The sequence below is a fragment of the Ochotona curzoniae genome, unplaced genomic scaffold, assembly GCF_017591425.1.
Source record: "Ochotona curzoniae isolate NIBS_2020 unplaced genomic scaffold, NIBS_Ocur_1.0 contig_883, whole genome shotgun sequence".
Taxonomy (NCBI): Eukaryota; Metazoa; Chordata; class Mammalia; order Lagomorpha; family Ochotonidae; genus Ochotona; species Ochotona curzoniae.
The window spans coordinates 22561322-22587155 of NW_024466599.1; the positions used below are offsets into that span (position 1 = coordinate 22561322).

Consider the following 25834-nt stretch of genomic DNA (forward strand, 5'->3'; position numbering starts at 1 on the left):
CATTTATTTTTAAAGGGCTATTTATTTTTTACTTGAAACAGTTACAGAAAAAAAGAGAGGCAGAGAGAGATATCTTTCATCTGTTAGGTTACTCCCTAAAGGGTTGCTATGGCTAGAGGTTGATGCATCCAAAGTTGGAAGCCAGGAACGCCTTCTGGATCTCCTGTGCAGATGCAGGATCCCAAGGCTTTGCACCACCCTCGACTGCTTTCCTAAGCCACAAGCAGGGAGCTGGAAGGAAGTGGAGCAACCGGGACATGACCAGTGCTCATATGGGATCCTGGTGATTGCAAAGCGAGATCTTAGCTACTAGGCTACTTGCTGGGCCCCTGAGTTTTATTGATCTTGCATGTACTGATTCACTCTCCAGATGTTTTCACCTGCTAGAGCTGGGATAGATGGAGTCCAGGAGCCTGGAACTCTCCAGAACTCGTACAAGAGTGACAGATAGCTAAGTACTTGAGCCATTCCATGCTTCCCTCCCCTTCCTTCCCCACCCTGCATAGATGCTGTAGCAGGAATCTGGATTGGAAGAAGGCACTCCAGGATGGGATGCAGATGTCCCAACCAGTGGCTTAAACCTGTTGTACCATAGCACCTACCTTTAGACCAGATTACGGGAGGTTTTGCTTGTAATCTGAAGTGGAGGTAGAATTGAAAACTTAAAAAAATATTTCGGTGAAAATTTTCCAAAGTGGATTATGTAGGTATATGACACAGAGCTTTGTTTTAAATGAAGAGTGTGAGACAGACCTTCCATCTCCTAGTTCCCTCCTCAGTGCTGCAGTGGCCACAGTTGCAGGCAGGAGCCCGGGACTACTTCTGGGTCTTTCTCTCTCTCTTTTTTTTAATTTTTAAAAAAGATTTGCAATTAATTACTGGGTCAGTTCTGTTTCTAGCTCTGTCTTCCACACAAATTGATGGGTGTTGCAGAGAAGGAGAGACAAAGAGAAAAATCTTTCATCTGCTGATTCACTCCCTGAGTGGCTGCAATGGTCAGAGCTGAGCCAGTACAAAGCCAGGAGCTTCTTCTGGGTCTTCTGTGTGGGTGCAGGATCCCAAGGCTTTGGGCCATCCTAGACTGCTTTCCCAGGCCACAAGCAGGGAGCTGGATGGGACGTAGGGCCACTGAGACACTAGTTTACTCATTTAGGATCCCAGTGTGTGTAAGGCATGAAGTTTATGCACTAAGCTACTGTGCTGGGCCCACCAGTTGAGTTTTGGATGCTTCACTTTTGATCCAGCTCCCCGCTCATGCGTCTGGGAATGAGTGAAGGATGGCCTAAGTACTTGGGCCTCTGAAACCCATGTGTGATTCCCAGCTGGAGTGCCTGGCTTCCGCCTCAGCCCAGCTCCTGCTGCTGTGGCCGTTGAGGGAGTGAGCCAGCAGAGGGAAGGCTCATCTCTCTGTGTATTCCTCTCCCTCTCTTTGTAACACTGCCTTTCAAATAAGCAAAAAATATTTTAAAAATACATTTTTTTAAAATCACCAGTTCTCCTTAAAAAGTGAATGGTAGAGACAGCACTGAATTACCTGTGTTTATGCTACCTTCCAATCTGGTGATTTGGACCAGTAGATATTGAATAACTGTTCGCTAGTAATAGAAGTGATATGTAACTGTCTCATAGTGCAAGACCTGAATAAGGCATATTTTGAATATAGGTATTAACTTGTCCATTTGTGTTGTTATTTTTATATCTGAGTTTTACTGATTATATTGAATATTTTGTCATCATGTGACAACCTTGTAAATCTTGCGTAATTTTTTGGTTTTACAAGCACATTTTATTTCTTGATTATATATTTTTCTTTTTGTTTATTTTGTTTGTTTTTAACTCCCTCTTTTGCATAGAGAAGCTGCAACCAGGTGTGCAGTTTTCTAAATCACAAACAGATGTCTATAACGATAGTACTAACCTGACATGCCGCAATGGACATCTCCAGTCAGGTGAGTTTAGGTTAACTAACCTGTGAAGTGATGAAGCTTGCATGCAGAGTCAATTCCGGCTTACCTGGCTGTGCTAATTCTGCTTTGTAATGGTAGATTGAATTCTTTTTGTTTCTGCAAGTAGGAATGTGTTGAAATAGTCCTTTGATGTAAAACTTAAAACATTAGCCTTTATAGATTGCTTTATTTGTATGTTTTACAGTTATCAATTTTTGTTGCTATATAACACGAATATGAATGATCATAAATGATTAACATGTTCTTTCTCTTGCATTCTAAACTGTTGTGTTTTCTTCCTGGGTAATCACATCATTTTTTATGAAGAATTCCTATGAAAAATTCTAGTTTTCCTTTATATATCAGTTTTTCTTACATATTAGTTTTTTTTTAAAAAAATTCACGAGTAAGGCATAATGACAAAGAAGGAGAGAGAACACTCTTTCACATCCTGGTTCTCTTTTTCAAAGAGCCGCAAGATACACTCGTCCCTGGTGTGGCCAACACCTGGAGCCAGGTACTTCATCCTGGATTCGCCTGGGTGACAGGGGCCCAAGTACTTGGGCCATCCTCCTTTGCCTTTCCACGTGCCAAAGCAGGAAGCTGGATTGGAAGTAGAACAGCTGGTATTTAAACTGGCAGCCCACCGTGGAGATTCCACCTTCATTGGCAGCAGCTTCATGTGCAGCATGACAAGGCCAGCCCCATCAGCCAGTGTTGTTGTTTTTGAAGATTTTTTTTTTTGGCTTATTTGAAAGGCAGCCGTCACAGCCATTTGGAGAGTGAACCAGTGGGTGGAAGATCCTTGTTTCCTTCCTCTTGTAAATCTGCCTTTCCAATAAAAAGAAAGAGATCTTGCAAAATAAAGTAGTTCTTGATTTGATTTACTCGGCCAAGTACAGATGTACTGACTATGTTCCCCTTCCTCTTTTTCTGTTTGTTTTATTTAGTTGAGAGGCACAGGGACAGAGAGGGTTTCAATCTGTTGGTTCACTCCCCAAATGCCTCCAAGAGCAGGGTAGGGCAGAATGAACCCAGAAGCCGGGGGCTCTGTCCTGGTCATCCGTGTGGGCCACAGGACCCCATTCATTTCTGCTGTCGCCTTTGCCCCCAGGAGCTAGAGCCTGGGGGTGGATTCCGGGCACTTGAAGGTAGAACACAGTTCTCTTAAAAAATCGGCCAAATGCTTATCTTCCGTTCCCTGTTCTCCTTATGTATGGTTTAAAATGCCATTTTAAGCACAAATGTATCTATTCTGTTTCTCTTGGCATGGCTCTGAAGTGCTGACAGTTTTATAAAAGACTTTTTGAAAAAAAAAATCCACTAAATGAAACAGTTGTTTCCAAAATAAAACTTTGTGGTTCTCCTCGTGTTATAATATTCAGTGGAAGTTCTCTAGCACTTAAGAGCTTATATGTCTTTCCCTTGCTATCTCGAGTATCTTCTACTTAATTCCATGTGTTCGATCCCGTTTTGCTTTTTTGCTGTTGCATTCACCTCCAAAAGAAGATAGCTTTCTCTTGCTGGGGTCCACTTAAAGGAAGAGGAACTTTATCTGATTTTGAGTCCCAAGCACTTTAGGAACATTCTGCAATGTTTGTCTTGTGTGAGTTATTTCACCTTTTTTTTTAGGATGAAGTTGTAAGAAAGTCATCTTATTACTAGAATGTATCATCTGCAATGTCTAATTTTGAATTCTTGCTAATTGGACATACAAAGACAAGCAAAAGAGCTGTTACACAAGAGAAGAAGTGTGCTGGCGTTGTGGTGCAGTGGCTTAAGCTGCATGTGCAACAGTGGCGTCCTGTGCAATGCTGGTTCCATTGCTGGCTGCTCCACTTCCAATCCAGCTTCCTGTTAATTCTCCCGGGAAAGTAGTGGGACATCCGTGCTGGGCTTTTGTGTCCACGTGAGAGATTCAGCTGCAGCTCTTGGCTTCACCCTGACCCAGCTCTGACTGTTAGGAGTCACCAGTAAATGGAAAATCAGTCTTTCTTTCCTTCTTCCCTCTATGTTCTCTTTTTCCTCTCTGTCCCTCTGTTTGTAATTCTCTTTAAAATAAATGTAAAAAAAAAAAAAGGAAATAGAGATTCATAATGGATTTAGATGTTAGGTTTAAAATAGTAAGTTGAGAATCTTAGCAGGTATAAACTAAACAGTAAAAAATATTGACTATTCTATGTAGAATATTGAAAATTCTAAAATATTGCAAAAATTAAAAACTTAGCAGATGTATTCAAGAATAGATTAACAGTGTCAAATCAAGGGACCAATGAACATGATCCCCAGCTCAGTAGAGATTACTAAGTGACTCAAAGTGTCAGAAAGCAGGCTTGGTCAGAGAAATGGGAGCACATGAGGAAACAGTTGTATCATTTAATTGACAGTTGTGTAAATCCTTACAAACTCACATTGTATACTTTAATACAATAACTCAGATATCTGTAAATTATATATCAAAAAAGAGATTGGATTTGGCACCTCATGCAGTACGATTTTTACTTTTTTTTTTTTAACTATTTTTTATTTGAGAGGAAGAGTTAAAGAGAAAGGGAGAGACAGATTTTCCGTTTGCTGCTTCACTCCCCCAGAGGCTGCAATTTTCCAGCTGAAGCTGAGTTAGGATTTTTTCTGGGTCTTCCTGTGGACGCAGGTCACAAGCACGTAGGGAACTAAAAATCCCATTTGGTTTCCCATGAGGGTGGCGGAAGTCCACACACTTGGGCTGCTTTTTTCTTCTTCCTTCTTTCTCTTTATTTTATTCATTTGAAAGGCTGTGTTACAGAGTAGTTAGTCAGAGAGAGAGAGAGGAATCTTCCATCCACTGGCTCATTTTCCAAATGGCTGCCACAAGCAGGAGTGGGCCAGATTTCTTCGGAGTCTGCTGTGTGGGTGCTGGGGCCCAAGGACTTGGGCCATCTTTTGCTGCTTTCCAGAGAGCATCAGCAGGGAACTGGATTGGAAGTGGAAGAGCCACTGCTTGAATCAGTGCCCACTAATGCTGGCTGCACAGTGCAGCTTTCTTGCTATGCCACTGCACTGGCCCAGGACCATCTTTGGCTGCTTTTTCACGTGCATGATCCACATCTGAGCTGAATTGGAGACAGTAGCTCTTACAAGAACCTATGCTGTGATAGGGGACAGCATTGTTGCAAATGGTGGCTTAACTTGATACACCACCCAGTCAGTCCCAGGACAGATGGACAGATGTTTTTATACGTTTTTTTAAATCTTCCAATTAAAATTGAGTGATCTTAAAAATTGTTTTCTTGGGCAAAGGCTGGAGACTTTGCAAATATTTTATAGTCATAGTTTAACAGTGGAAGACTGCTTTATTTTTCCTTTCTATGACCTATCCCAATGCCTTAATGTATTTTGTTTGCAAGTCTGATTTACTTGATTATATTTTAAAATTATTTATTTGGAAGGTAGAGAGGGTGCTTCTCTCTACTGGTTCACTCCCCAGATAGCCTCAACAGCCAAGGCTGAGTCAAAGCCAGGAGCCAGAAACTCAGTCCAGGTCTTTGATTGGGGTGTGAGTGACCCAAGGCCACTACCTCCCGGGGTCTGCATTCACCAGCAAGCTAGAGTGAGGAGATGGAACATGGTGTTGAACTCAGGTACCAAGCATGGAACATGGACATCTTAATTGGCATCTTAACCCATAGCATAAATGCCTGTCCCAGCTTGTTTTCATACCCTCCTTCTGCCCTGTAAATAGTTTCTTCTACATTTCTTTATAAGAATATTAAAATGCACATCAAAAAAGGAAAACTGAAAAACCATGATTGTATCACTCAGAGCTGAGTTATCACAAACAACTTGGTTTGTGTTGTCAAGGAATCTTATGTTGTATCTAGATTTCAAAGATCAATAGCATCATTTTGCAAGTTTGAACTTGTCCTTTTTATTACTTGTGTAATATTTAACCTCAATTTTCTAGTCATGTTGGCTTTACTTTTTCTTTTGATAGAAAGTGGAGCTGTTCCAAAAAGAAAAGATCCCTTAACACACACTAGTAATTCATTGCCTCGTTCAAAAACCGTTATGAAGACTGGATCCACAGGTCTTTCAGGCCACCACAGAGCACCGAGTTGCAGTGGTTTATCCATGGTTTCTGGAGCAAGACAGGGGCCTGGGTCTGCAGCTGCTACCCACAAGGTATTGTAAGACAATCATTTTAACATTGGTGCTACTCAAAAATGAAATTTTGGATAATTTATGCTTATGATTATGATAACTACTTCAGAGTACTGGTACATTTTCTCTAAGTTAAATATAGATTTTTTTTTTTTTATCCAATGATACCTTGATGCTAAAAAAGCAAGTCTTACTTAATTTCTTTTGAACCTTAGTAAGGTGCTTAAAATGTTTGCTTATTCAGTTCGCTTTATTTGATGGTGTGTGTCTATGTATACATATATGTTTTAAAGTTTTTATTTATTTATTTTATATTTCCCTTGCCCCCTCCCGCACCGAATTCCCCTATGTTATTACTGTAGCATAGCTCTTCATGAACAGTGACATGTTCATCATTGCGGGCATGGACAGTGACAGAGTCCAGCCTCCCATTGTCAATATACACCTAATAGTTTTATTAATAGTCCATCTTTGATCTGGAAGTAGAGATGCACACTGCACTGCATCCCCACAACTGGACATGAGAGCCTCTTTTTTTTTTTAATTTATTTTTATTATTTTTTATTGGAAAGGCAGATATACAGAGAGGAGAGACAGAGAGGAAGATCTTCCGTCCGATGATTCACTCCCCAAGTGAGCACAACGGCCGATGCTATGCCGATCCAAAGCCAGGAGCCTCTTCTGGGTCTCCCATGCGGGTGCAGGGTCCCAAAACTTCCGGCCGTCCTCGACTGCTTTCCCGGGCCACAGGCAGGGAGCTGGAAGGGAAGCAGGGCTGCCGGTATTAGAACCGGCGCCCATATGGGATCCCGGGCGTGCAAGGTGAGGACCTTAACCACTTGCGCCACCGCGCCGGGCCTCATGATAGCCTCTTAAGTGAAAAGCCACAGTACAAAATCAGCCACAGGAAGAAAAATAGAAATTTACAACACCATGAATTTCTCTAAAGGTTTTGGTAGTTCACCAGTCCTGAATTGCTGGTGAACCTGCCACTCCAATCATGAAATCTCTCCTGAATCAACTGGCTGCTATAGTCCACCTTAGTGTCTCCGTCTGCCCAGATCTTCATTGGCAGCAATTGGCTGGGGAGGTGATTGATTTGTTCTGTCCTCCGTCCTCTGCCTTGGTACCAGGTATCCTCTGTAGACTTCAATGTACTGCCATATCCTCCATGTACATTTGGATATGTCATCCTCTGCTCCGTCTGAGCCACTGAGGAGGCCCCAGCTCTGACACATCCACTTCCACAGTCAGCCCGTGGAGCCTGCAACTCTCCATGGTTAGGGTTCTGAGTCTAGCAGTTCAGTTGGTAGGGAATCGCTCAAGAAACCTAATCTGAGGCCATCACAGACCTGATTCTTGTGTGTGTTTGCCAATACAGGGTCCGGCACAGTCTGTCACCCAAATCAGCCTTTGCACATGTTGATAGTTGCAATTGCTGGGTCAGTCTGTCTCCAGCCCCGTGTTTTACGAAACCCAATATGTGTTGGTGCCCAAGCTGACATATTCACCACATTTTCGGCCTTCAGGTAACCTAGTGGGAGCTGCAGTCTGGTCAGAGTGACTCCCAATAGCCCCACCAGGCCCACCCCTGCCCTGGTTCCTGTGCTTGCCAGTATGTACTACAGCAGAGTGGTCCTGTCTGACCCACATCCCATTCAGCTCATACATGTTGATGGATATCGATGCCCAGTTTGTACCAACCAGCCCCACTGTCCAGTTTACACTGGTTCCCTCAGGTGTCACCATCTGTCTAAGCCATGCCCGCACCTGACAGAATTTGGCCCCTGTGCCAGCATCTGCCAGCTGATGCTGCGGCAAAGCCCAATCAGTACACATCGACACTGGCATGTGCTTGTACCGGAAGGTGCAATCAGCCCAGTTTGGCTTTTCCCTGAACCAGCTCACATGTAGGCCATCAGATATAGTCCTGCCCAGCCTGGTCTGCCCACATCCCAGCTCTCATGCTCACCAGTGGGAGTAGTGGACCAGCAGGGAGGCCTTTGCAGCCCCCTCACTGGGGTCATCTTCTGCCTCCTCCCCCTGCCCCTGCCCCTGCCCCATGTTTCATATATGCTGGTTGGGTGCTGCAGCCTAGTCTGGCACAGCCCCTCACCTTGGCATTTGCCAGTGGGTGCTGTAGCCTGGCCAAGCCAGGCCCACCCCCATTTCCAACTCACACTGGTGGGGGCTACAGCCTAGCCCAGCCCTGCCAATCCCAGCCCTCATGTGGACTGACTGGTACTGGACCCTGAACCAGCCCGACCCACACTCCATTCTGGCACTCAGACTCGCCCATTGGTGATATGGACTGACCCAGTCTGGTCTGCTCCCAACCTGCACCAAATATGTGCTGCTGGGTACTGTATTTTGGCCTAGTCTGGGCTGCTCGCCATCTTGGTTCTTGCACTCATCTGCGGGGACTGCGTCCCGACAGAGGAGTTCCCCAGGCTCCTCCGTCTAGATCTTTCCCAGTGCCAGATTTTGTGCACACTGCTGGGTCCATGGGCCAACCCTACTTAGTCTACCTCCTGTCCTAGCAGGAACAGTGGTCTTTCCTTACCTGCCCTCACCCATTCCGGTTCTTGTTGTTGGGTGCTACAGCCCAGCCAAGCCCGCTCCATACCCAGACAGAGCTCACACGTGGCTCAGTGGGAGCAGAGACCTATCCTAGCCCGTCTTCTACCTACCCTGGTTCTCATGAGTACTAGTGGCTGCTGGATTCTAGCCCAGTCTGGCACATCTCATATCCACACACATGCTAAGGGATTCTGCAGCTATATCCAGACCAAATCGCAGCCCACACCCTGGCCCTCGTGCTTTCCAATGGGGATCACAACCCAGCCAAGGCATCCGCTTTGCTCTCCAGCAAGGCCTGCTCCCCTCCACAGATTTCACGTGTGCCAGTGGTTGCTCTGACCCGGCCTAGCCTAGCCCCCGTCCATCTTAGCCTTTGTCTTCGGATGCTGTAGCCTGGCCTGGCCTAGCCAGCACCCAGTCCCAACTCTGGCTGGCGTGTACTGGAACCTGGCCCTGCTCAGTCTGCTCCCATCCCTGGCTCATGTGAACCAGTAGATGGATACCCTAGCCCAGCATGACCTGCACTCCAACCTGGTTTCTGCACTCGCCAATGGGCTAAGATCTGTTTGGCCCTGCCAAGTCTGCCCCCTTCCAAAACCAACCCACATACTTGCCAATGGGTGGGGCTATATTGCCTAGCTTGCCTGACCCCTATGTCTAGAACACGTGTTGACGAGTGGAAGCTATGGCCCCATAGGGGAATCTCCAGGGTTCCCCACTCAGCCCACTCTCAGACCCAGATCTCATATGCTCCAGCAGGTGCTAGGCCCTTGCCCAGCATAGCCTGTCCCTCCATCTTGACCTTTGTATGAGCTGGTGGATGTTGCAGGCCGGCCCGCACTACACTCTGTCTTAGAATGCACATGTAGGTGCTGCAGCTTGGAACTGCCCAGCCTGTTTTATTCTCAGTTCCAGTACCCGTGAGTGTCGGCAAGTTCCATGTTCACTCCTAGTTCAACCAGTCACCACCCCAACTCTTGAGCTAACCAGAGGGACTTATATTTCCATAGGGTGTGCACACTTGTCCCCCACAGAATATACCTCCCTGTCCTGGTTCTCTTGTGTGCTGGTTAGTTTCATGTCTCTGCCTCATGTGACCTGTCCCCTGTTCCAACACTCAATCAGGTATTTGCATCTAGGTCTGCTAGAGAGGCCCGCAGCCCTAGCTGTCATGTGGTATGACGTGTGATAGTCAGTTTTGCTCTGCACTAACAATCCCATCTCAGGACTCCCATGTGGGCTGATGAATCAGTCTGACCCAGGCAGATCTTCCAGTCACTCCCCTCTATACCAACAGGTCTCAATCCCCTCACTTACCAGCTAGTATAGGGGCCCTGTTGATAGGTGTCCCATAGGATTCATTCCTCACTATCACATATGGTGTCCATGTCCATGGATGTCCCTAGGCAATATTTTGTCTCCCCCAAGTCCCTAGAGCTCCTCAGTGGGTGGCCCGCGGGCAAAGCCTGGCACCCAAAGGGTGCCTTAGCTGCCGTGAAATTAAGATGGTGCTGGCTACTTAAAAAGCAACTGGGGGCGGGGTGGGCTGCCTCCTCCACTCATACTCTAACCATGAGGTTGCGCCCTGGGCGGCTGGAGGGACTTCGCTGTGCACCTTAGGTGCCCAGGCCACCTGAATACAGGTCCCCCTCTGGGTCAATAAAGCTGGCTTCCAGAATGGGGTTGTCTCGGAAGCCTGCCAGGCCTTTCTCCCACAAGGGAGCCAGTGTACTCAGCTGCCCATACCTCTCACCACGGTGGAAAAGCCTCCAAGCAGGGCGTACTGAAGACCTGCTGCATGAGGCCCTCCTCCTTGGCAGCACATGCGGAATATATTTTATTTGGAAAAGTTATTTCAACCTATGTAAATGTTTATTACATTAAACATATGTAAGTTTTTTGTCACATTAAAATTTTGTTTGCTTTAAGGGTCCTTCAAAAACAAATAGAACAAATAAACCTTCTACCCCTACAACTGCTGCTCGAAAGAAGAAAGACTTGAAGAATTTTAGGAATGTAGATAGCAACCTTGCAAACCTTATAATGAATGAGATTGTGGACAAGTAAGTTTTACCATAGTAATTGCTTTTGATTTCATTGTTTTTACTTTTCAGTTTAATTTTTAAAAGTGTATTATTATTACAGATAAATACTTTTATTTATATTCTTTAATTTTGTGTTTTTAGTGATTATAAATTTGGTAAAACATTGCTTTCATTATTAAACAGTAACTTCACAATTAATATAAAAATGACTACACATCATAGCACTTAGACTTCATGTTATAATCACTCTATTTCTGTTGTGTAACTAATTAAAGTCCTGTTTTTTTAGTGGAACAGCTGTTAAATTTGATGATATAGCTGGTCAAGAATTGGCAAAACAAGCATTACAAGAAATTGTCATTCTTCCTTCCTTGAGGCCTGAGGTAATGACTGTATATAACATTTTCCTGTAATATTTTTGATTGCTGAATTTATAGTAGTAGTAGTAAATATTTGGGCTCTGATAGAATACTTTATATGTGGTAAGCTAAAGTGGAGGCTTAGCCTACTGCACTATGGCGCCAGCCCCGGTACTACCCTATTCACTTTTTAAAAGAAACAATATATCTTTTTTGTTTCTTTGTAAGATTTATTTATTTTTATTGCAAAGTCAGAAATACAGAGAGGAAGATCCTCCGTCCAATGATTCACTCCCCAAGTGACTGCAGCGTCTCATGCTATGGGTACAGAGGCCCAAGGCCTTGGGCCGTCCTCAGTTCCTTTCCCAGGCCACAAGCAGGGAGCTGGATGGGAAGTGGAGCTGCTGGGATTAGAACTGGCACCCATATGGGATCCTGGTGCGTTAAAGTCGGGGACTTTTGCTGTTAGGCCACCAGGCTGGGTGGGCCAAGAAACAATAAATTAAAAAAAAGAAAAAAAAAAGAAAGGAAAACTGGAACAAATAGAAACAATGGAGTGAACAAACCTTTTAAAAAAAACCTTAATTGGTAGGGGTGGCCAAATAAGCCTTAACATTTTTAAGCACAGAAGATGATACTCAGTCCCTGGAACTTGGAAGCTAGGGAAAGAATAAAATCAAAGGGTAAGACAGTGGTTCTGGAAGTTTTGAAATTTCACACAAACAGCTGCCAAATAAATCTTACCAAACCTAGCAAGTAAAACAAAATGCAACAAAATAGATTAAAAAGAAGTGATAATCGGGCCCAGCATGATACCATAGTGGCTAAGGTCCTCTCCTTGCACACCCGAGATCCCATATGGGCGCAGGTTCTAATCCCAGTGGCCCTACTTCCCATCCAGCTCCCTGCTTGTGGCCTGGGAAAGCAGTGAAGGACGGCCCAAAACCTTGGGACCTTGTACCCGTGTGGAAAACCTGGAAAAGCTGGCTCCTGGCTTTGGATTGGTTCAGCTCCAGCCGTTGCAGTCACTTGGGGAGTAGAATCATCGGACGGAAGATCTTCCTCCCTGTCTCTCCTCCTCTCTGTATATCTTTCCAATAAAAATAAATAAATCTTAAAGAAAGAACTGGAAATCAGAAAACAGATTTAAAAGGATTACAGAATCATCTAATTGAGTATCTGAGAGAGATAGAGAGACATGGATAGGGAACCTTTGTTGTTCACTGCCCAGATGGCTGTAATTGTGGGGCTAGGCCAGCCAAGCTCAGAGTCCCAAAACCCCATCTGGGTCTCCTACCTGGGTGCAGAAGGTAAAGGGCTTGGACCATCTTCTACTTTTAAACTTTGCGTTGGAATCTCCTCTCAAATGCATGATTCTTTTTGGCTAAATGGAACAGTCAGCCACTGTGTTCTGTGAGCACGCGGAGCATCTTGATACAGGGTTCTCATTGCAGGGGTTTCAGGTAGCAAGTCTGCTGTTTATTTGGGTTTCTCCAAGTGTCTGTAGCTGACAACCTCCATATTTCCCGGGGTTTTCAGGTTGTCTTAAAACACGTTTCTTGTCCTCGGTTTAGAAAGTATGAGTTTGTTAGTTGATGTTCTGGGAAACAGGTAGAAGGCTAAAACTTGCTAGGTTACCATATGAAATTGTTCTAAAATCAAGAATATTTTCTTTTTGCAGATAATGTGATTTGCAGATACTGCTACAGCAATTACATGATTATATCAAAGTTATGAGAGACAAACCTAAAATACTATCGTTTTCTTGTGTCAAAACAAGGAACAGTTGAAATTTGAAGTCAAAACACAGTAGTATGTACATTAATAATAATAAAAGAGACATTTAGGTGGATCAAACAATATGTGTGATATATGTGTAAAGAAAGTTACAAAACTGATTAAGGAAATCAGAGATACAAAGTGACAGAGGTCACTTTGAATGTCACAGTATCAAATCTTTCCTAGTTTATATGTCGATTTATCCCAACTTCAGTCCCATGTGGGTGAAGTGTTCTAAGGTTTTGGGCCATTCTCTACTGCTTCCCCAAGCTATAAGCAGGGAGCTGTAAGGGAAGTGGAGCAGCCGGGATACAAACTGGCACCCGTAGGGATCCCGGCAGTTATAAGGTGAGGATTTAGCCATTGAGCCATCTTTTCGGACCTTGCTAATTCTGAGTTTTATATGGAAACAAGAGATCTAGAATAGCTGACATAGGTTTGAGGGACATCAAGATCAAAGGACAAGACTTCAAGACCCACTGTAAAGGAGCACTAGTGAGTACATGACTGGTGAGAGCGTAGACAGATTGGTAGAGCACAGCAGTACAGACTTCTGCAAATCTTTGACTAAGGAGCAGAGGTGATTCAGTGGAAAAGGAATAGACATAAACAAACGATGCTAACAACTGGAAATGCACTTGCAAAATAACAGATGGAGACAGAAACCAGCCTAGCACTTTTTTTTTAAGATTTATTTTTATTATTTTTTTCATTGGAAAGGCAGATATACAGAGAGGAGAGACAGAGAGGAAGATCTTCCGTCCGATGATTCACTCCCCAAGTGAGCGCAACGGCCGATGCTATGCCAATCCGAAGCCAGGAGCCTCTTCTGGGTCTCCCACGCGGGTGCAGGGTCCCAAAGCTTTCGGCCGTCCTTGACTGCTTTCCCGGGCCACAGGCAGGGAGCTGGAAGGGAAGCGGGGCTTGCCGGGATAGAACCGGCACCCATATGGGATCCCGGGCGTGCAAGGTGAGGACCTTAATCACTTGCGCCACCACGCCGAGCCCAAGCCTAGCCCTTTTTGCAGAAGTTGGTTAAAATGGATCACAACACTAAGAATATTATGCAAAATGTGTGTGACCTAGGAGAAAGCCATAGGTGACTATTTTCATAATGACTTCTTAGTTACAGAACTGAAACATGATTCATGAAAGAAATAATTGATAATTGAACTTTGTTAAAATTAAATTTTTTTTTCTGAGAAGCTGGCATTGTGATCTCATTAGATTAAGTTGTTTTTATACTCTGAATATCAGATCTTCATCAGATGTTTTTTAAAGATTATCTTCTAGTCTGCAGTTTATGTTCTCATTTGCCTAATAATGTTTTTTCACAGAAGATTTTATTTTTCAAAGTGGGAGGGAGATACAGAAAGGTCTTCCATCTATGCACTGGTTCATTCCCCAAATGGCTGCAGTGAGTAGTACTGGTCCATTCTGCAACCAGGAGCTTCATTCTGGTCTCCCATGAGAGTAGCAGTGCCCCACACACTTGGGCCATTGTCTACCGCATTCCCAGGCCACTAGCAGGAAGCTGGGCTGAAAGAGTAGTCAAGACACAAGTAGGTGTCCATATGGGATTCTGGCAGAGCAGCTGAAGGCTTTATCCACTTAGCTACAGTACTGTCCCTGAAGTTTTTGGTAATTTTTTTTTCCCTGAGGGGGGTGGGTAATGATTTGATAGGAGAGAGTGAGAGAGCAAGCTTTGCTCAGTCCCCAAAGGGCTGCAACAGCTAGGGTTGGATGAAGATGAAGCTGGCAGCCAGATCTTCCATCTTTTGTCTCCCAAGAGCATTGACAGGGTGTTGGACTGGAAGCTGACTAGCCAGGATTTAAGTAGGCATGTGGGTGTTTCTCTCTCTCCCGAGAGGCAACCTATCTCCCAGCTTGCTTTCTGGAGGTGCTTTTCTCATCCCACTTCTTATTCCACTCACCTGATCCCTTCCCAAATAAAATTCTCTGCCTGCAAATAATAATAGTAATAGTAATAATAGAAATAATAATAATGTATAAACTGGCATTGTGATAGGGAATGCAGGTGTCCCAAGAGATGACCCAACCAGCTTCACACAGTGCCTGCCCCTCAGCATCATACATTGTTAGATAAGTTGAACTTTAAAAGTAACAATAAAATACCAGTACATTTTATTAACATGACTAAAATGCAAAAACAGTGACAACACAAAGTTCTGGCAGGGATATGGAGCAGCATCAACTCTTACTCATTGCTAGTAGGAATCCAAGAGGGTGCAACCACTTTGGAAGATTGGCAATTTCTTATAGAATTATAAAGATGCTCTTAACCTGTGATCCTTAGTTCAAACTTAGAAGAACATGAAAACCATTTTTGTTTCTAATAGCTTTGTTCAGAATTTCTGAAACTTGAAATCAAAGTGTCCATTACTAAGTAAATAATTTTCATCAGTAAAAATGACTATCAAGTCATGAGAAGAGATGAAGAACCTTAAATTAAATGGATGAATTTAAAAAGCTGATCTGAAATGGTTGCATACAGTGTGATTTCAACTACTTGAAAAAGATAATGTATGAGAACAGGATGTACTCACAGATCAGTGCTTGCCAGGAATTGATGGCTAAGGAGAGGAGGAGGAGGAATAAATAGGTAGGCTGCTGGGACCTTAAAACTAATTATTTAGGGGCTGATGCAGTGATGTGTCAAGCTAATCAGCCTGTTTGTGTCCCAACTGCTCCACTGCTAATCCAGCTCTCTGCTTACTGCACGAGAAAGCAGTGGAGGATGCCCCAAAGCTGTGGGACCCTGTAACCATGGGGGAGACCCAGAAAAAGCTCCTGGCGCCTGGCTTCAGATCAGCTCAGCTGTGGCCATTGCAGTCATTTGGGGAGTGAACCAGTGGGAGGAAGACTTCTCTCTGTAAGATACGTATTTCAAATAAAAATAAATAAATCTTTAAAAAAAACTATTTATTGGGCCCGGCACAGTGGTGCAAGTGGTTAAAGGTCCTCGCCTTGCACGCCCGGGATCCCATATGGGCGCCGGTTCTAATCCCGGCAGCCCCGCTTCCCTTCCAGCTCCCTGCCTGTGGCCTGGGAAAGCAGTCGAGGACGGCCCAAGGCTTTGGGAACCTGCACCCGCGTGGGAGACCCAGAAGAGGCTCCTGGCTTCGGATCGGCATAGTATCGGCCCGTTGCGCTCACTTGGGGAGTGAATCATCGGACGGAGGATCTTCCTCTCTGTCTCTCCTCTCTGTATATCTGCCTTTCCAATGAAAAAAATAATAAAAAAAAATCTTTAAAAAAAAATAAAAAATACTATTTATTTATCTGAAAGGTAGAGTTGCTGAGAGATTGAATGAAATGCACACAGATACAGAACTCTTGTATATACTGGCTCATTACGCAGGTGGCCAGGACACTTGGAACTCCATCTGGATCTTTGACTCCCAGGTCATCTGAATAATTTTGTCAGGCTAATAGCAGAAGCCTTGAGTTCTAACTGGTTGTCCCACACGGTGCAGGTGTCCAAGCACTTGGGCCATCTTAGGCTGCTTTTCCAGGTGCTTTAGCTGGATTAGAAGTGAAGCAGCTGGCCACTGCTTTCTTCATTTAAAATTGTTACACGACGTTACTAATTATGTGTTCCCTGTAAAGCATCAGACATCTCTGTTTGGGAGGATCCTATTAAAATGTTTGGGAAAATTGGTTCCTAGAGTTGTAGTTGTGAACTGACATGTGCATTTTAAAGCTGTTCACAGGGCTCAGAGCTCCTGCCAGAGGTTTGCTGCTCTTTGGTCCTCCTGGAAACGGGAAGACAATGCTGGTAAGTATTCTTTTCAAATGCAGGTATTCAGTTGAGACATGAGGAATAATATGAAAGAAATAATGCAAATTTTACATTGTCCCAGATTCTGCTTATAACTTGATTTTTTGTGATATACTTAAGTTTTTTAAAAGTATTTTTTAATATAGAAGTACTTGGAAAACTGTGTTAGCTTCTAAATTTTTTTGCTTGTTTAATTTTAATTGTTCATTATCTTCTAAGTAAAATAATAAATTGTTACCTTAGAATAGCTAACCTTACTGTACTGGGGAAACTAATCCTCGGTTGTTTATTACCTTGATGCTGTGTATAAGTGTTGGACAGATTTTGTGTTTCAGTGTCCTTTTATAGAAAGTTTTTGCCAGGATCAGATACCTATTTCCTTTGCATAGTTTTTCTACATGGGAAAAAAACAAGTAATGGAAGAATGAAATTTCCTTGAGTTGCTTCTCTTCCCCTAGCCGTTTTATCTTTCCAACCCTGAGAAGAGAGCACTCATTTCCCGTCCTGTCCCTCTCCCTCTGTCCCCTCTTTGTGGAAGAGGGCGGCAAGAAGCACAGCTCTCTGGGAACCTTTGCTCCTCACTGAGAAAAGCATGGGGATGGCCGTGTGCTGGGAACCGTGTGATCACTTCCATTTCTAGAGAATCTCTTCTGGCACTTGATCCAATGAGATCTGGCTGTCTTTTCAAAAGTACTGAAATAATGTACTTACTGTTATGTTTATTTAAAGGCTAAAGCAGTAGCTGCAGAATCAAATGCAACCTTCTTTAATATAAGTGCTGCAAGTTTAACTTCAAAATATGTGAGTATTTGTTTAGTATTGCCATGTTTTAAAATACTATCCTGTGTGATTAAGAATAAATAGTATTATTTTACAAGAATATTTTTCTGTTACTTTATCTGTTATTTTCACATAATGCATATCAGTCTTCAAACTAGGAAATCATAAATATATTTTTATTAGGCTCTTTTAAAGCTAGAATTGTTCAGGTGGACATTTGATCCCGTTTTGTCTCAGATTCCTGTGACTATGGATTGCAGGAGATGGTGATGGTTCAGTCAGTTGGGTTTCTGTATTTGGTGCTGCGGACCTGGTTTGCATCCCAGCTTTGACCTAGTCCAGCCCGTACCCACTGTTGGCAGTTAAGGACTGAGCCCGTGGGTATGAGTTCTCTCATTCCGTCTGTGTGTCTATCTCAGTGCCTCTTACATAAATTTAAAAATAAAGTTAGAATTCTGTTTTCAGCAATTAAGATGTAGTACACCTGAGACCAGTTTTTTGGCCTGCCTTTGCCCCTTCCCAACAGCTTGCAGAATGGATCAGGTGCACCTTAGGTTGAAGTAACCACTTCGTTGCTCTCCTGATCCTTGACAGTGTTTTTGCTGCTGATTTAGCCATATGAAACTTGACTTGTTACGCTTTCTTGGGTCTGAACTTACTGTTTCTGAAAGTGCTATCTTAATGTGGTTTGTATCAGCCAGTGTTGCAAAAATCTTCAAAAACTTACATGCAAAAATTTAAAAATTTTATAATGTTTTGTTTTAAAGATTTATTAATTTTAATTGGGAAGGCAGATGTACAGAGAGGAGATACAGGTCTTCCATCCACTGGTTCACTCAAAGTGGCTGCAAATGGCCACAGCTAAGCCAGTCTGGAGCCAGGAGCTGCTTCTGGTCTTCCATGCAGATGTAGGGAAGTGAGGTTTTAGACTATTCACTACGGCTTTCCCAGGCCACAAGCAGGAGGCTGAAAGGGAAGCAGGGCAGCTGGGACATGAACTGGCACCCATATAGGTCCTGGTGTTTTGCAAGGGGAGAATTTGGCCACTGAGCTATCATGCCAGGCCCTAAAATTTTGTATTAGTATTATTGTTATTTTTAAAGACTAATTTATTTTTATTGGAAAGAGGAGAGACAGAGAGGAAGACGTTCCATCTGCTGATTCACTCCCCAAGTGGCTGCAATGTTTGGAGCTGAGCCTATCCAAAGCCAGGAGCCAAGAGCTTCTTCTGGGTCTCCCACACGGGTGCAGGGCTCAAGGCTCTAGGCTGTCCTTGACCATTTGTCTTCATTTCTGATATAACTGAAGTTGTTGAAGTTATTGATATAGTTATTTTGGTTAAATCTCATATCATTGTCACTTCCATTGGAGTTACTCATGAGGACAGTAACTTTCTGCATGCTTTCATTACCGCTCACATCTGTAGTACCTTTATTTAGTAGATAATAAATACTGTGAAATAAATAATCATATAAAGTGAATATAGTTTTCTTGTATATTTTTTCTTTTTTTTTTTAGAGATTTATTTTTTATTTGAAAGGCAGAATTACAGAGAGGAAAAGAAACAGAGCAATCTTCCATATCTTCTTTTCTTTTTTTTTTTAAGATTTATTTTTATTATTTTTTTTATTGGAAAGGCAGATATACAGAGAGGAGAGACAGAGAGGAAGATCTTCCGTCTGATGATTCATTCCTCAAGTGAGCACAACGGCTGATACTATGCCGATCCGAAGCCAGGAGCCTCTCCCGGGTCTCCCACACGGGTGCAGGTCCCAAAGCTTTGGGCTGTCCTTGACTGCTTTCCCAGGCCACAGACAGGGAGCTGGAAGGGAAGCGGGGCTGCCGGGATAGAACCGGCGCCCATATGGCATCCCGGGCGTGCAAGGCGAGGACCTTAACCACTGCGCCACCGTGCCGGGCCCCATATCTGCTTTTCTTTCCAAATGACTGTGTCAGCCAAAGCAGGGTGGGTCCAAATCCAGGAGCCAAGAGTTTCATCTGGGTCTCTCACATGGATACAGTGGCCCAAGGGCTTAAGCCCCAATTTGCTGCTTTCCCAGGACTTATTAGGGAGCCTGCGTGGAGCAGCCAGCAGTTGTACTGAATGTCGGCATTGCAGGAAGAGAGTCAACCTGTTACGCTGCACGTGCCAGCCCTTTACTGTTTTCTTGACTTGAATATACTTTGTTGAATACACTCAGGACCTCAGAATCAATCAGTAGAATTTGAACTCCAGTGAATCTGAAGAGCATGACTCTTTACATAATAGCACCCATTCTTTTAAAAAGAAGAAAATTAAGTTTGTTTATCTGAAAAGCATAGAGACAGTTACTTTGCATCTGCTGGTTCACTCCCCGAGAGCCTGCAGGAACTGAAGTGGAGCTGAGTCTATGTGTGTGGAAGAACACAGCCACCAGAAGCATACCCTGCCACCCCCCGGCTGCATGTTAGCGGCAAGCTGGAATTGGAGGGAGCCAGGACTCAATCACAAGCACTGTTATGTGGGTTGTGGGGTTGGCAAACCACTCACTGCACAGCTGTTTGTTTATTTTTTAAAGGCTTATTTATTTTTTATTGGAAAGTCATATATACAGAGAGGAGGAGAGACAGGGAGGAAGATCTTCCATGCACTGAATTACTCTCTAAGCGGCCGCAACAGCTGGAACTGCGCTGATCTGAAGCCAGGAGACAGGCGCCTCCCACTGGTTCTAATCCTGGAGTTCCCAGTGGAGTTGCCAGAAAGTGGGGAAGTGGAGTTGCCAGGATTAGAACCAGTTTCCATATTGGGACCCGATGCATGCAAGGCAAGGACTTAGCCGCTACACTACTGTATTTTTTTTTTGTTTTAGGATTTATTTATTTCAGTTAGAGAGGCACATTTTAAAGAGAGAGGATAAAGAGAGAGAAGATCGTCCATCCGCAGGTCACTCTGAAAGACCAGCCTCTGTCTCGCTGTAACTCTGTCTTACAAATAAATAAATCTTTTTTTAAAAAATGAAACTAGGGTAACTATGAAATAGTACCTTTCCTGAGAACATCTTGCTTTCCATGTGAACTTTTACAAGTTGTTAATAAAACAACTTTACTCACATTAGAAATTTCAACTGAACTTTTATATAGTAAGTTGATCTTCAAGTATCACATTAGTTCTGACTTATCTATAAATAGTTTTGTAAGAAACAATCTCTGGTGGTTAAGGTCCTCACCTTGCACGCCCAGGATCCCATATGGGCGCCGGTTCTAATCCCGGCAGCTCCACTTCCCATCCAGCTCCCTGCCTGTGGCCTGGGAAAGCAGTCGAGGACGGCCCAAAGCTTTGGGACCCTGCACCCGCGTGGGAGACCCGGAAGAGGCTCCTGGCTTCGGATCGGCATAGCATCAGCTGTTGCGCTCACTTGAGGAATGAATCATCGGATGGAAGATCTTCCTCTCTGTCTCTCCTCTCTATATATCTGCCTTTTTCAAAATAAATCTCTAAAAAAAAAAAGAAAAGAAACAGTCTCTCTTTTTTTAAAAGATTTATTTATTTTTATTGTAAAATCAGATATACAGAGAGGAGGAGAGACAGAGAGGAAGATCCTCCATCTGATAATTCACTCCCCAAGTGACCACAATGGCAGGTGCTGTGCCGATCCAAAGCCAGGAGCCAGGAGGCTCCTCCTGGTGTCCCACATGGGGGCTGTGTCCCAAGGCTTTGGGGCCCATCCTCGACTGCTTTCCCAGGCCACAAGCAGGGAGCTGGATGGGAAGTGGAGCTACCGGGATTAGAACTGGCACCCATATGGGATCCAAGCGCATTCAAAGTGAGGACTTTAACTGCTAGGCCACAGTGCCGGGCCCGAGACAATTGCTTTTTAAAAGAAGATGTTTTTACTTGAAAGGCAGAGTTAGAGATATTTCTGTCCACTGGTTTACTCCCTAAATGGCTTTGTCAGCCAGGACTTGGGCTGGCATAAATCAGAAATTAGGAGTTTCGTCTTAATCTCCCACACGGTTGCAGGGGGCCAAGCACGTGGTCCTTTCTCTGCTGCTTTTCCAGGCGCATTAGCAGGCAACTAGGTCGGAAGTAGAGCAGCCAGGACTCGAACCTGCACCCATATGAGACGTGCTGTAAATATTGGGCTAACACACTGTGACACAGAATTGTCCTCAGAGTTAGTGTACTGAGATTCTGTCCAGCTGGGAGAATACTTGTCTTGGTTGTTTTTCAGTGAAATTTTCAGTAAAAATTAACAGAATCCAAGAACAGAGAGTTTGTACCATAGTTTGCCATGGACCTCTTCACCCTTTAATTAGATGCTGTTACATGGAGTTGGCCCCAGTGTGGCGATTTTAGTATCTGGGAATATTTTAAGGAGTTTTTACAGACCGCCTGGGTTACCTTGAAATATGTTGTCATAGCAGTACTGTGAGAGTGCGTTTCCGGGATGTTCCTGGTAGAACATGCTTATTAGCTTTGGAGCAACCAGTCCAATTTATCTGCTTTTCTAAACAAGCTGTAGTGCAGGGTTTAAGGGATGTGTGCAGCTTTCCTTCTGCGCTCCAGTTCACCAGTTTACCCTTAAGTAATCCCTCACTTAAAGGTTAGGAGATCCTTTTATTTTATAAACTACTTACCATTGTATTAAGAATAATTAACAAAATATTAAATTTGAAAAACCAGCTTATTTACCAAGTTTTATGGAGACTTAAGGGAAAATCCTGTTTCTAAAATGCTATGGGACATTTGCTAACGACTCACTCCTCAATTCTCCAAACCTGCAATGATAATAAATTCCTGGGTTCTCAATTTTCAATTATAACCTTTACAAGATGAATTTGGTACATTTTGTGTATATAACAATGTCCGCTGCCTTCTTGTAGGTGGGAGAAGGAGAGAAATTGGTGAGAGCTCTTTTTGCTGTGGCTCGAGAACTTCAGCCTTCTATAATTTTCATAGGTGAGAACTTGATTGCCAATTTTTGAAATATTTGTAAATTAGTCCCTAGAAATGACAGGAAATATTACTTGGATATATGTTTTCATATACATAGATACATATTTAATATGATTAAATATTAAGCATTGAATAAGACACACTATCTTAATGTAATAAGCTGCATTAATCTTAGGTGCTCACATGGCTTGACTTTTAATTAAAGCCTTTTCTTTGTCTTTCTTGTAGATGAAGTTGATAGCCTTTTGTGTGAAAGAAGAGAAGGGGAGCATGATGCTAGTAGACGTCTAAAAACAGAATTTCTAATAGAATTTGATGGTGTAAGTGCTGATTATGTTATTTTTTTTCTTATTTTAATTTTTTAATTATATTTTTGACAATCTTTACATAGTTAATTAGGGTAAAGGTTCAAGGGCTATAGGGAAGTGGTAAAGACTATTATTTCCATATTGTTTCCTTCATGTGTCTGAGGTATAGTGGGATATTGAGGGAGAAGCCCCACCCAGTTTCCCACCCACCCCAAGTCCCGGATGTGGGGCATGCTCTGAGATACTTTCTCAAGTGGTTTTGCTAGTTCACCGTTTATGAATCATTGCCAATCTCGCCACTCCAAGCACGATGAAGTCGTTGAAGAATTCACTGATTGACCCAGTCCATCATAGAGTATCTATTTGTCCAGTATTTTGCTGCCAACAAATAGCTGATGTGGTTAATTGACTTGTTCTGTCTTCTATCTTTTCTTGGTTAGGGTTCTGAGTCCAGCATTTCAATTGGGGAGATCTCCAAAGAAACTGTCTGAGGTGTTCTCAGACCAGATTCTTGTGTGTTCTAGCAGCACAGGGCCCAGCATAGTCCATTGCCCCATCAGCTGGTGATTGCAATTGCTGGGTTGGTTATGTTTTCAGCCCCGACTTCCACTGGAACCAATAGGTGTTGCAGTCCAGCCTGGTTCTGCCCAACACATACTCGGCCCTCACATAAACCAGTGGGAGCTGCAGCCTAGTTGGAGCGACCAGCAATAACCTCCACCAGGCCCGCCCCCTACCCTGGTTTGCCAGTATGTGTAGCAGTAGTCCAGTCTGTTCCACATCCCATTGGGCTCTCGTACATGTCAATGAGTATTGCTTAGTTCCATCCAGCGAGGCTCAACTATCCAGCCTTCACGGATATTGTTGAGTGCCTTTCTAGCCACCCCAGCCCCTGTCCTAGTTTGACTTGACAGAATTAGACCGCAGTGCCAGCTTCTGCCAGCTGATGCTGTGGCTAAGCCCAAACAACCCTGACCCACTCTGCACCAGTAGGAATAATCAGCTCAGCCTGGCTTTTTCCTGATCTAGTCCACATGAGGCTCACAGGTGTTGTAGCCCTGCTTAGTCTGGTCTGCCCCCATCCCAGCTCACGAGCTCCAGTGGGAATAGCTGTCCTGCAATGGGTCCCTCCCATATTCCCCCTGCCAGCTCTGCCCTCTTCCTTCCTGGTTCTCACACATGCTGGTTGGGTGCTGTGGTCACATCCCGTACAGGCAACCTCACCTTGGTATTCCGTATTGTGCACTGGTTTTTGTCGCGACTGAACCTAACTCAACCCACACTCTTCTGGTGCTCGGATTTGCCAGTGGATGACGTGAACTGATTCAGCCTGGTCTTCCCCCGACCCATGCCAAATGTATGCTAGTGGGAAACTTTCCATAGCCTGTTCTGGGCTGTTTCCTATCATGCTTCTTGCGCTTATCTGCATGGACTGTCCTGCCAGAGGAGTTGCCCAGGCTCCTCCATCAGAATCCCTCCCAATGCTAGATTTTGCGCATACCAGGGGTTCTATGAGCCAGCCCTACTCAGTTCACCTCCTGTCCTAGCAGGAACTGTGATTTTTCCTGACTGGCCTTCAACCCAAACTGGTCCTTGCTGTTGGATGTTTCAGCCCAGCTATGGCTTGTCCATACCCACATACGGCTCACATATGGCTCAGTTGGGGTTGAGATCTAGCCTAGTCCATCCACATCTCCCCTGGTCCTCCAGGACACCAGACGGTGTTGGGGTCTGACCCAGCCTGGTGCATCCAGTCCCCATCCACACTTGTGCCAAGGGAGACGACAACTGTGTTCTGATCAGAATGCAGCCCCCATTTCAGGTCACATGCGCCCTTTGGTGGGAACCTTCACCCAGCTAGGGTGTCCCCTTAGCTCCCCAACCGCACCTGTTCCCAGCCATAGATCACGCGCATGCCAGTGGTTGCTCTGACTCCCTTAGTTCAGCCCCTCACCTGTCCCAGCCTCTGCCTTAGACACTGTGGCTTAGCGTCCCTGACTCACGCAGACCAGTAGGTGCAAGGGCCTAGCTCAGCATGACCTGTGCCCCATGCTGGTTTCTAGTTTTGCCTATAGCCCAAGGATTGCTCGGACCTGCCCAGTACATCGCGCTCCATTACCACTTCACACAATGGCCTGCCGTTGGAGCTACTTTGCCCAGCTTGTCCGACCCCCAGGTCTGGACCACTTGTTCACCAGCGGGAGCTGTGACTCACTAGGGGAGTTTCCCAAGTTGCTCCACTTGATCCACTCCCCGACCCAGTTCTCATACATGCCAGTGGGTTTTAGGCCAGTTTCCGGCGCAGGTGGCCTTCCATTTGGCCATGTATGAGCTGATGAATGTTTCAGTCCGGCCCACCGCACACCCTATTCAGGACACATTCGGGTACTGCTGCTTTGACCAGTCCAGACTATTGCGGGTGGGTTCCTTTACCTGTGATTGATGGCAAACCCCTTGGTCACACCTAGCTTAGTCCATCACCACCCAAACTGTTGAGCTAACCAGTGGGGCTAGAATTTCCACAGGGTGTGGCCCACACATCCTCACAGAATCTATCCCCGGATATGGTTCTCGAGTGCTAGTTAATGTCATGGCCCTGCCTAGTGTGACCCGCCAGCTGATCCATCATCATGTGTGGTAATAGCATATCCTGCTGGACAAGCCCGGAGCCTTAGCTTTTGCATGAACTGATGTTTGGTGCTCAACACTGTTAAGTGATTACAGGTTCTTCAAAGGAAGAGTTACTATCATTGGGAATCTTTAGAATTGACTCACATTCCAGAATCACAGTGTGTTCAACCTGAAGCTACCAAAGCAGCGATTCAAAGAACCCAAACCCCAGAGCTCTCTGGCCTGGCGGCCAGTGCACCATTTGATGCCAGGCTCCGCCTGCTGGCCACCCGGGGACAGCTCACCATGTGCACATGGTGGCTGGCTTGTGGGATCCAGGCATGAGACACCCCATCCTGAGACTCACCCACAGCTGGAAAGCTGCATGAAGTTTAAACTCCCAGGCCCAAGGTCGCACCCCTCCCCAATCCCATTCACCGCCCAGTGAGGCGGTGGGCGGGCCCTGGACCTACCTAGTCACAGAGACTTCCCCCCTCGATGTACTCACCCTGAAGGGAGCAGCCCCTGAAACCCAGGCAGGCCCAGGGA

General features: G+C 44.6%; 1 protein-coding gene across 4 annotated transcripts in view; it reads left to right on the forward strand.

The window, feature by feature from the left end:
* Positions 1-25834, forward strand: part of SPAST (spastin) — a 64680-nt gene that overhangs the window by 21142 nt on the left and 17704 nt on the right. For 2 of the 4 annotated variants that reach the window (XM_040993031.1, XM_040993030.1), the window contains exons 4-11: positions 1854-1949; positions 5920-6107; positions 10596-10729; positions 11001-11094; positions 16574-16648; positions 17381-17452; positions 22295-22370; positions 22596-22687. In XM_040993031.1, the coding sequence (XP_040848965.1) occupies positions 1854-1949; positions 5920-6107; positions 10596-10729; positions 11001-11094; positions 16574-16648; positions 17381-17452; positions 22295-22370; positions 22596-22687 (827 nt within the window). The remainder of the gene's footprint in view (positions 1-1853; positions 1950-5919; positions 6108-10595; positions 10730-11000; positions 11095-16573; positions 16649-17380; positions 17453-22294; positions 22371-22595; positions 22688-25834) is intronic. The other 2 variants (XM_040993033.1, XM_040993032.1) reach the window with 1 other exon arrangement.